Below are 12,125 nucleotides of genomic sequence, written 5' to 3'. Positions count from 1 at the left end.
CGAATTTTGTACCACAGCGAGAGAAAATTCAGATGTCCTCGCGCTGCATTCAGACCAAGTTGGCAGAACACAAATCCCGCTAACGTGTCATCCCGCTACGATGCGAGGTAATTCAAACGGTTTTATGTACGTGAAAAAATGGTACGAAAGTTGGGAAAACAGTCTGTCCCTGCTTATGTGGTTGAAACAAAATTTCGCAGTAAAATCGAAACCGAGCGTGAAGAAAAACACGTTCCTGGTATTCGTTGGGAGGCTGCTGTATTACTGATTGTGGTGCACATGTATATTACGCCGCATTGTACTAGTTTACTATCCTACAGGTGCTTACACATACGTATAAATTCCGTTTTTTCGCTTTCCCGCTGGGATAGACAAGGCGGAGAGTGCGACGATTACCCTTTATGTATTATTGCCTAGCATAGTGTAAATTTTCATTTTTGAATAAACATTTCTCCCTCTCTCTTTTTCTCTCAATTTTCTTTGTCTTGACTCACGGGTTAAGTCACGTAGTCAAGGCGGTCAACTCACTACAAAATGCACATTATATAATTTCAGCGCAATTCCATTCCGCCAAACTCATATAATTCGATAGAATCAGGCCCAGATCGATTCAACCAACCCTGCAATCTCCGTACCGAGGGGAAGGAGCCTCGGGATGGAATGAAAAAAAAAAATCCTGTTTTATATTTGTTTTTTTCGGTCGTACAAACCTGAAGATAAGGTGGGCGGGCGAAGCGGCTGTTCTTTCTGTCATCTTCGCGAACGAGAACGGGGCTCAAACGAAGGGGAACGGTGTTCCGAGGGGAACGTCTGCCTCACAACGCACTTTTTCCCCTCCAACTTTGACGGAATATAAAAAGAATGCAAAATAGCTGGAGTGCGCTGTCTTCTGCAGATTTCCGGGTATCACCGTCTTCAAGCAAGCACGGGCATCCGAAGCGACCGCCGGAAGTGAAGCGTCGAGTGTCTCCTGTTCGCATTTCTTGGACTTTATTTTTTTAGCTTTGGCAGCAGAGCTGTCGACGACGTTTTTGCGCGACGAGGTGCGCTCTCCTTAAAGGCATTACCGTCTTAAAACTCCTTGAAGTTGGAGCGCGCGGCGTCCTATCATCTCGCGGCAGCAGGGCATTGTTGGAGGCTTCTCCTTAGGCTAAGGATAATAATAGTGCAAATTCTGCTTTAACTGACTGTCGAATGGGTGGGTGAGTGAGTGAGTGAGTGAGTGAGTGAGTGAGTGAGTGAGTGAGTGAGTGAGTGAGTGAGTGAGTGAGTGAGTGAGTGAGTGAGTGAGTGAGTGAGTGAGTGAGTGAGTGAGTGAAGCGACCGAGTGAGTAAGTGGGTGTGTGAGTGAGCCAGCGAGTCTGCGAATAAAGCGATCGAGCCGGTGAGTGGGTGAGCGAGCGTAGAGCGATTGAGTTATGAGTGAGGAAGTGAGTGAGTGAGAAAGTGAAGCGACCGAGCGAGTGAGTGGGTGAGCGAGCGTAGAGCGAGTGAGTGAGTTATGAGTGAGGAAGTGAGTGAGTGAGAAAGTGAAGCGACCGAGTGAGTGAGTGTGTGAGTGACAAAGTGAAGTAACCGAGTGAATGGGTGAGTGAGTGAGTGGGTGAGTGAAGTGACCGAGTGACTGAGTGATCCAGTGGGTCAGTGAGTGAAGCGATCGAGCGAGTGAGTGGGTGAGCGAGCGTCGAGTGAGTGAGTAAGTTATGAGCGAGGAAGTGAGCGAGTAAGTGAAGCGACCGAGTGAGTGAACGAGTGAGTGAGAAAGTGAAGCAACCGAGTGAATGGGTGAGTGAGTGAGTGGGTGAGCGAGCGTCCAGTGAGTGAGTGAGTGAGTGAGTGAGTGAGTGAGTGAGTGAGTGAGTGAGTGAGTGAGTGAGTGAGTGAGTGAGTGAAGCGCCCGAATTAGTGAGTGGGTGAGTGAAGCGGCCGAGTGAGTGAGTGAAGTGGCCGAGCAAGCAAGCGATGGAGGAAACACCATCCACAGTTTTCCTCGTGCTTCTGTAAAACACCCGGTAGGGGCCGACCCTATGTAACATACATAAACAAAAAAATTCCCGCGCCTTCCCGCGAGGGGAACACGAGTAAATGCAGAGCATTAGGGCCTCAGTACTGGTTGAAAGCAGTGTTGATTCCATCGCTTCTTCCGTGATGCTGGAGTAGCAGACACGAGTAAACGTGGGAGCGAGCGTCAACCAAGGAAGGAAGGAGCAACGCAGTGACTGAAGCACGAGCGACCGCTAGCCGCTTTATATTTGCAGCGCGCGCAGTACAGGGAGAGCAGTACGGGGGCGAGAGCGCGCATGCGCAAGCAGCGCGCCCTTCCACGCCCCACCACGCTGCTACCACGCACCCGTTACGCCGAGACCGCGACGGAGCGAACGGGCTGACTACGACGCATGCGCGCGCCAGCTGCTGTTGAGAGAGAGGAGGGAAGGAGGAAAGGCGCACCTGCTGCGGACGCGGAGCTGTGGACGCCGTCCGACGCAGGAAGAGGCGAGGCTAAGAAATGCTCTGCATTTAAAAACTGCGGACTCACCTCTCGGGATGCCTGCAGGCGTCTGTTTTCCTGCTTCCACGAGAGGGCGGTGAAGTCTTCGAAGAAGCCGCCATCTGAATCCTGGACCCTGCACAGTGGACAAGAAACATAGGTGAGACTATATTACTATGAATTTCACGAACAGACATTGCTGGCGTGCCAGCACCATTCTCGTACAGTTGAATTTCAGTTTTACAAAATACGATTTCTCGGATTTTCCGAAATAACGAACAAATTCGGAATCCCCCAAAGCTCTTCACAAGCATAACTGTCTCTCGGTTTTATGGTATTATCCACTTGACGATCCAACTCCCGGGTCACGGTGACTGTTATATCCAAGTTAACGAAGTCACGGTGGCCCACGAATTAGTTCTTTCAATAGAGAACTTCGTAAAATCGAAAAGACAATAAGCCTCTAAATCTTTTTTTTTAAAGAAATGATAAAAACCCTTGTTTTGTAAAAATTGAGGTTGGACTACATCTTCCAGCACGATTTAAAGTTGAGCGAGATGGTGAAGGATCTTAGAAAAAAATGGCTTACGATTACGATACTCCCTAAAGCGGAATGTGAGCTCAGGTGTTTGCTGTTTCGACTGCGCGAAATATGTTGAGGCAAAGGATTTTAGACAGGCATATACGTATGTTGACAGATCTGTTTTATTCTTAACATATTACTACTTTGCTGCAGCGGCAGACGCGGAATTTTCTTCGCCTTAGGAAGTGATCGCATCTTCGTCAAACGCACGACGGCACGCGATGCTCTGGTGCTATCTCTCAGCGCGTCGCCACCGCTGAGCATGTCTCGCGCGGCCTCGGCATACCGCCCTCCACTTCACACTTTCACCATACTTTCTTCCTCCGCTTTCCTGCTCACTCTATCTCGTAAATCTTCCATGTCCCCTTCGTTCGACCTGTTACGACGAGGCTGACGGCGACGCAAAACCACAGGAGCAGGCGCTAAGAACTGCTGTTTGTAAATCACGGACAAGACGACGACGCACATAAAGCGCCCCATCCTGTGTGTTCTTCTTGTGATTCATCTCCTTGTCCTGTCTTTTTTCAAATATGTATCTTCTACTCTGCTTGTGTTTTTGCGAACCTGCTTAGCCTCCATTAACCCTTCTCAAATGAAAGTTCGCGGACCCTTCTGGTTTGGCGATATGCCCATCAACCTTACCTCCAGTGGCAATTTCTTTTCAGAGCCACAAATACCATGAGTAGGCTCCCGCGTGCAGCTTTAAATAATTTTGACGTGTATCGTTTATCTCATTTGCTTTGCCGCGCTAGGTACCAAAGTTTCACACTTCGCCACTGCACCCTGACACAAAGTGCGAATGAAGTTTAATTTAACTTTGGACATGGCTGGTTGTCCCGTAGCTACACTGGTTGCAGAAAAGTGAAAAAAGAGTGCGAACGGGGTCTGACGGGAGATCTAAAGCAATTTTATGAGTAATAACCTCAACATGCCAGGAAAAAGTACCTACAAACTGCTCAATGCGCCAATGCCCCTTCATATCAGCTTCCCCCCCTCCGCGTCTTTTACCATTCTTAAGGGGGCCTATGATAACGTGCTTCACGAGTCAGTACTAGACGTCCTTCAGCACTTTGGACTCGGTGGCAGAATTTACAAATGAATACACAGCTTCTTGTCCGAAAGATCATTTTTTGTAATGACAGAAGACGGCCCAACATCGCAGCACATCATCAAACGTGGTGTTCCTCAAGGTGGGGTGCTAAGCCCAACCCTCTTCAACCTAGCGATAATCGGGCTTGTCCACGCTCTACCGAAGACTGTCCGTATATCCATTTACGCCGATGACATCTGCCTCTGGGCTTCAGCTGTTAATCGACCTCAGCTCCGAGCACGGCTTCAAAAAGCGGCCAATGTGACGAGGGCATACCTCCGAAAGCAAGAACTCAGTATTTCTAGTGAAAAGTGCGCGGTCGTTGCGTTTACCCGCAAAACCATGTCCCGATATCCCATAACCATTAATGGAAGGTCGATACCTTACTCCAGAAATCACAAATTTCTTGGCGTGATCATCGACAGTGACCTGTCATGGAGCGCACATGTGTCTTTCTTAAAGAAGAAACTCACCGCCATCGCCCACATTTTCAAATTTCTCGCTGGAAAGACGTGGGGCACACCGGTCAGAGGAATGCTGCAATTGTACCAGGCACTCTTCTTGGGAGTTTTGCGCTACAGCTTGCCAGCGATATCCGGTACATGCTCCTCTAACCTTCGGGTGATCCAGAGCATCCAAGCGCAGGCTCTCCGCACGTGTCTTGGTTTGCCGCGATGTGCTTCAACAGTGGGCACATTATACATTGCCCAAGACTATCCTACAGCAACTTATGTGACCACTGAGACACTACGCCTACACATCAGGCTCCTCACGAGGCTACCATGTCACCACCTTGCGCAGCTTCCTCAGAGTCGACCACGCTCTTCCTTTGCAGCCATTGTCGCAGCGCACAGGGCTGAGGTACCGTCAGACTACACGCCTGCGGTCACACCGTCCTCCCCGTTGTGGTGCCTGGCAACACCGGACATTCGTCTGCATGTTCCGGGCATTGGAAAAAAGGCCGACTTACCCCAACTGGCTCTCAGACAGTTTTATATGCAGTTACTGTACGAACAACACAATGACCGGAAGCATGTATACACAGACGGTTCTGTGACGTCCTCGAGCTCGGCAGGTGCGGCGGTTATACCATCAGAATCAACCAAGATCCGATTCCGTGTCGCCCATGTGACGAGCTCGACGGCTACTGAACTTGCAGCCATCCGTGAAGCTCTTCAATACATCATGGAAGCTTCTCCCCAAAAATGGTCCATTTTTACCGACTCCAAAGGCGCCCTGCAAAGCTTCCGAGCAGCCCTGCGCTACGGTCCGTTGCACCAACTAGTGACAGAAATTCGGGAATTATTTCACCAGGCTGTCATAAAGGGCCATAATATTGTATTTCAGTGGCTGCCAAGTCACTGTGGAATCACCGGCAATGTCTCGGCTGATGCAGCTGCCCGGACAGGCCATGACAGTGAAAGGACCATCTTGCTCCCGCTTGCAAGGACTGATGCCGCTAGGCTGCTTCGTCAGTTCGCGCGGAGGACCTCCATTACTCAATGGAATACACCGGACTTTGTGCACCCGCGCCTCCACAACCAGGACCCTCTACTCCAGCGTCGTCTTCCGTGTGGGCTGACTCGATCACAGTCTACTTTACTTTGTAGGCTGTGGTTGGGAGTGGCCTTTACGAAAGCCTACTCCTTCCTCATCGGGATGGCCAGTAGTGCCCACTGCGACGCCTGCGAGGTTGAAGAGACAATCGACCATGTGCTTTGTTGTTGCCCCGAGTATTCAACGGAAAGACGCGTTTTGGCAGCCGAGCTCAGAAGATTGTACAATCAACAGTTCAAGCTAGAGACTATCCTAGGACAAAGACCCCTACAATCGACTTCGCAGAAGGCAACAAAAGCCCTTTTGCGTTTTATGAAGGACACAGGTTTAGCTGAGAGACTCTAGTGCCCACGAAGGGACTAAAGTGTGTGCGCGACCCCGCTCCTATCCCCCCTTTTTCGCATGCCATCTCTTTTATCCCCTGAACACCCCTTCCCCAGTGCCGAGTAGCAATCCGGGCTCTAAGCCTGGATAACCTCTCGGCCTTTCCTTTCGCTTTTCTCCTCCTCCTTTGTACCCATTCTGGTTACGCGTCCAGCATAACTATTGTTGAAAATGCACACTGACCTATTCTCACAGGAAAGCCACTGGCACATTATTGCGCTAAAGCCACTGGAAAAGCCACTGGCACCCTATTGTAGCAAGGCGACTGGTGCGCTGTTGGTTGGAAGCCACTGGCATCCTATTGTGGAAAGGCCACTGGCACACCATATTGCGACAAAGCCACTGGCACCGCTGCTAACCGACCGCGCAGTGCTGTGGCGCACCATGCGCACTTTTCTTGTGAATATTGGAAGTTGTTGATGATTCTTGCGCTGTTGTCAACCACACAGGAGAAAGTTACGAAAAGTGTGCAACGCTCTGTCGTTACTTTTTTGTAAAACGCGCGAAGATCATAACAAACGTGCGAAGTTGTGCTGTCGCGAAACTGGAGGTATCGAAGCACAACGTTCATTAAAGGAATTTCTGTGACTAGAATAAATCAGCACGAAATTGAAGCAGCAACCTAAGGGCAGGCGTGTGCACTTTTTTTTTCATTCCACTTTGTTCCAAACTGAGCTTTCCGAAGACTATTTTGCGCGAGAAAATTACAGCACTGACCCACCTTTGGCGCGGCTTGGGTGCTAACCAACCGCGAGGCGACGACGACGAACGCGGCTGTTGCATCCAAGAGTGATGGAAGCGATGAAAACCGATCCTCAATCATTTTAACGCGGCGTTCTGCTAGGAGTGTTCGCTCGCTTCTTGCTTCTCACTTAAGCGAAGTCAGAAGAGCGGCAAATTAAACGCCCGACGGTCAACCAACCGCTCTTAATCTACGGTAGTGGTAAAATATCATCGCTCAGACTGCGAACAAAATGGAAACCGCCAAAAAGAAGAACGATCATCCGCATGACCGCGGTGATGGTGAGCGCAAAATGCTGTCACCACAGCGCCGAATAAAAGGGCGAAAATAGGACAGGGTACTACGCGTTTCAGAGAAAAGATAAAACACTAGTTCACGGTGACGAACGGCAGATCCAATCTAGAAGAAATAACGGAAACAGGAGATAGTCTCACTCAACACAAAAATCGGTGGCCTAAAAAAATGAGTAGGAAACAGTGTAAGTTCATTTCGAAGGGCTTTGCGTTTTAGGCGCCCGAAAGCGAAACGGGGAAGCAGGGGCTATTGCCAAGTTGCATAAAAAATGAACTTCCCCAACGAGCTTTCTTGGCCCCTCCGCCGCCCCCTCACTATTTTTTTCTCTCTTTCGTTGTTCGCACGGGCACTTTCTTTTGTTTTTCTCCCCTGGCTGCCTTATAACTTAATATTTTTCCACGCCGTGAGAAGAAAAATAGCCCGCGTCTAACATTGGGGACGACGAGGTTTTAGCCGACTTAAGAGCGCTACAGCCAAACCAATTTAGAGCTTCCAAAACAATTCGTCTTCCGCGCGACTTGCTTCCTGCGGGAGAGAGAGGGGAAGGGGATTTCTTTCTGTGCCTTTGTCCCAGTGCTCCAACGAGCACTTAGGTACATTCATTTCTGTTTCAGTGCTGCTTTTAGTGTTCTCCTACTACCTTCAGTGCATTCCTCCTGCTTTTAGAGCTTCTTTACTACTTTTTATTGTTTTCGGTCTACGTGTACTGTTTTGCCGCTGCTGTTATGTTCCGCTGCCTTCAACACGCGTCCTTTTGTTTCTCGTTTTTTCTTCTTTCCGGCGACACGCGGCGGTAATTGCGTGTGTCGGCGTAGAAACAGCGACGTCTCTGTTTAAGCTCAGAGCGGGCTAGCGCCCCGGAAGCTTTGTTCCTCGGACGTCGTCTTCGCAGGGCGCCTTAATTCGATGCCGTCGCCGATATCTCTCTGTGACAGGCTGGAAATGAGGTCGCCTTCGCTCGGACCGCACACGAGCTTATCCGGTGTTGAGGGATGGACTGCGCCGTCTTACTTATTATTGCCGACTTCGTTTCAATCGCGAAATGAGAGGTTCGGGATACATACCGCGCAGCCGGGTCGAAATTATTTTCAATGCAAGCGAAAATGGCTTAAGGAGGCGTTAGGCAAGGCGACGCCTGAAAGTCGAATAGGGTACGCTCTGCGCGCCAAAACGTGTAATGTTTAGTAACCTTAGACTCTACTCCATCAAGCGAGTTGACCCATCCATTCACCTAACCGTGCCTACGTTCACACTTAAAAATTGCCAAAGAAAAACATTAGAGAAGAGACATGACTGGTCCGCACGCCCGACCCGATTGATTGATTGTGGGGTTTTAACGCGCCGACGCTTCACAGGTGATGAGGCGCGCCGTAGTGGAGGGCTCCGCATTAATTTTGACCACCTGGGGATCTTTAACGTGCTCCGAAATCTCGAACACACAGTTTTTGCTTTTCGCCTCCATCAGAAAAGTGGTCACCGCGGCCGGGAATCGAACCCACGTCCTTGTGCTCTGCAGTACAATGCCTTAGCCACTGAGACACCGCGGCGAGTTTCACGTCCGACTATTTCTAGGTTTTGGAACAGGCGAGTATGCGTACACACCTAGAAAGCTTAAACAACTTCCTTCCGTGATGTTTATTAAGGTGGCCGGGACGCGTGTTTCCAAACGCTTCGCTGCACAGAGCACCCACGTGACATGTGTGATGTCACTGCGCGCGCTAGTCTTTAGAGCTGCTGCTAAAATGAACCCACTGTTCGGGCTTTGTAGCCTCCATGTAGAGTACAGAATACTGGCGCTGACGGCATGGGTTTGCTCCCTAACAGGTCTATGTCTTAGTTTTTTTTTTTCTCAACAAATTTTTTTTCTAAATTTAATTTTTTTTCTAAACTAACATCTACGCGTTGCTTTCGTTAATACTGGTGATTTGGTATGTTTTAGGCCGCTTTACGTTCGGTGCGCAGCCAATAACCACGTTGAATTACCGTTCTCCATCGCGTGAACAGGCATATCACGTGGGTGCTCTGCGCAGCGAAGCGTTTGGAAACACGCGGCCAGGGCCAGTATTTTTTCTGGTATTCCGGCAACATGGTTACGAAATAACCTGATTTCATTTCAATTCAATTCAAACAGTGACCTTGATACCTAGAAGGACCGTTGAACCACAACGCAAGCGAAAAGATGCGGTTGATAGCCAGCCGATAAACAAAGCGCTGACTTAAAACTTAATTTTATTTTCTCCAGAAACCCTCAGTATAAACAAAAATAAGAAAACAAAACACGAGAAGCGGGCATAAAAACTGAAACCAAACCCCACAATTAACCGTTATAAGCACGTGCCTGATTAAGATAGTCTAGCTCGTTCTTCGTAGCTGATGATGATGATGATGATTGCTATTGGGATCCCCTTTGTAGCGGGGTGATGACGTGTCATTATACAAAAAAAACGCATATACCTACATTTTATGCCCTTCGTTTGATAGTAGTGCTGCTCTTAAGGCAGGTACAAAAACTTATTACGCACAAAATACTTATTTTTTTCTGTTACAGGTGGTAGCTGTCCTAGGCAATATTACCCTGTCTGCTTTTCGTCAACCAGCATTCTAATATTCTTTCCGTCGCCTCGACAGCCACACTGAAGCTACACTGAAGCTACACTGATACAATTCTCCTAATAACACGGATAGGCGGGCTAGATGGTTTGACATCTTCACGGTAACTTTTGCGCACTCGATACGGGGACACAGAAAAAGATGACACGAAGACACGCGCAGACAAGACAAGCGCAGAAGACTGCGCTTGTCTTCGTGTCACCTTTTTCTGTGTCCCCGTATCGAGTGCACAATTCTCCCCCGAGCGTTCCGTCTCGAATAAAGTTCTCCCGGCGTTCAAATAAAGCTCATCGTAAGTCAGCGCTATGTTTGTCCCCTTGCTGTCGTCCGCGTCTTTTCGCCTGCACTGTGGCTTGACCTGTATCACCAAATCACCGATATTTTCTCGTTTCTACAAGAACTATTTGAAAATTGTCAATAATCAGCCATGTGCGTAAACAAGTAATGGTGCAAACCGGAGGTCCCTTGGCTTAGACTTCGCAACTTCGTGGTATTTCTACTGTATTACGTATGCAAAATGTAAATTGTCAGAACCGAAAAAAAAATTACGCCCTCCTCCCTACGCGGGAACCCTGGCGTGATGCGACGCTGAGGAGGGTTCAAGCGCAAGCGGAGAGCAACCGTCGACCGAAAGGCCGCCGGAGAGCGGCACACCGGTTATATGCGCATCGCGCCCGAAGGAGAGGAGACCACGGAGAGAGAAAGTGCCGCGGCTATGACGCAACACAATCCAACACAATCCACTTTAATCCAATCCAATCCAATCGAAAATCTAATCCAATCCAAGCCAAGCCAACCCAAGCCAAGCCAAGCCAATCGAATACAATCTAATGCCCCTCGTGAGATAGTGTTCGCTATCGGAGAGGAGAGGGGGAGAGTGGCTGCGGACAATAACAACGGATGCACGCAGGAAGGACATGGCCGCCCACAAGAGATGCTCTCAGCGTCGCATCTAAAATCGTAACAGTACGCGGAAGCACGAAAACGTGTTACAACTGGTTAAAAAATTCACAGCATATCCACGGGGTGAATGATGATGAGTGGGCGAAGCTCCTGAGGGGAAATCATCGGTAAAACCGTGACTCTTCAGTGAAAGTTCGCCCACTACATTTGTGTCCGAACGTAACGTCTAGAAAGTCTCGCTTAAACCGCGCGTCGGCACCTTGGGGCTGAGCTCGCCTGATGCGCTTTGCAGACGCCTCACGAGCTCTCACGGCATCGGGGTCTGCCTGCCGATACGCGCGCTTTCTCGCCGCTTCCCGTTCTCTGACGTTTTGGAGATCCTCTTCGCGCCGCAGCCGTGCCGCTTCGCGTACGGCAGGGTCCTCGCGCCGTTGCCGTGACGCTTGGGCCTCTCGTTCTCGAACGCTGGGATCTTGGCGGCGTCGTCGCGCAGCCAGACGACACGCTTCGGCCTCCCGCTCTCGTACGGCAGGATCTTGGCGGCGGCGTCGCGCAGCTTCACGGAGCGCTTCTGCCTCGCGGGCTCGCACATCTGCAGCCTTATCCATCGGGCGACTCCGAGCGCGCGCCAACAGCGAACGGATTTTATTACAACGCTCCCCGCCATCTAGTAAACAATCCAAGAACTAAACTAGAGGTAGCCACGCCATCTAGTAAACAATCCAAGCGCATATTTTCATCATATACAAGTACCGCCATCTAGTAAACAATCCAAGAACTAAACTAGAGGTGGCTACATACATACGTCGAGGATGGACAGACCCACGCCTTAAGGAGCTTCGCCCCTAGAAGTGAACAAACTTCAAAGACCGGCGCACTCAAGACCCCAGTCTAAATAAAAAAATTCCCGCGCCTTCCCGCGAGGGGAACACGAGTAAATGCAGAGCACTGGGGTTCGTTAACGCCGCGTAAAGTCGCGTTAGGGTGGGTAGTTGGGTCCTAGTTGCGTTGGTGTTGGTTTGGAGTAGAGAGAGGAGAGTAAAGTCGCGTTAGGGTGAGCGAGCGTCAACCAAGGAAGGAAGGAGCAACGCAGTGACTGAAGCACGAGCGACCGCTAGCCGCTTTATATTTGCAGCGCGCGCAGTAGAGGGAGAGCAGTACGGGGGGGGGGGGGGGGAGCGCGCATGCGCAAGCAGCGCGCGTCCTTCCACGCCCCACCGCGCTGCTATCACGCACCTGTTACGCCGAGACCGCAACGGAGCGAACGGGCTGACTACGACGCATGCGCGCGCCAGCTGCTGTTGAGAGAGAGGAGGGAAGGAGGAGAGGCGCACCTGCTGCGGACGCGGAGCTGTGGACGTCGTCCGACGCAGGAAGAGGCGAGGCTAAGAAATGCTCTGCATTTAAAACGTTAGCAATTCTTCGTAAAGAAAGTAGAGAGAAGCGCGAAAGCTAAAAGTGCATCCAGTCGATC

General features: G+C 50.1%; 1 protein-coding gene across 5 annotated transcripts in view; it reads right to left on the bottom strand.

Annotated features, from left to right (window-relative positions):
* Nucleotides 1-12,125, bottom strand: part of LOC144138220 (BAI1-associated protein 3-like) — a 500,259-nt gene that overhangs the window by 235,711 nt on the left and 252,423 nt on the right. For all 5 annotated transcript variants that reach the window (XM_077670407.1, XM_077670408.1, XM_077670411.1 and 2 more), the window contains exon 3: nucleotides 2,537-2,624. In XM_077670407.1, the coding sequence (XP_077526533.1) occupies nucleotides 2,537-2,624 (88 nt within the window). The remainder of the gene's footprint in view (nucleotides 1-2,536; nucleotides 2,625-12,125) is intronic.

Source organism: Haemaphysalis longicornis, unplaced genomic scaffold (genome assembly GCF_048455015.1).
Source record: "Haemaphysalis longicornis isolate Haplotype H1 unplaced genomic scaffold, Haemaphysalis longicornis Haplotype H1 scaffold_5, whole genome shotgun sequence".
Taxonomy (NCBI): Eukaryota; Metazoa; Arthropoda; class Arachnida; order Ixodida; family Ixodidae; genus Haemaphysalis; species Haemaphysalis longicornis.
Note: the sequence above shows the minus strand (reverse complement) of the source record. Positions and strands in the feature narration are given on the sequence as shown.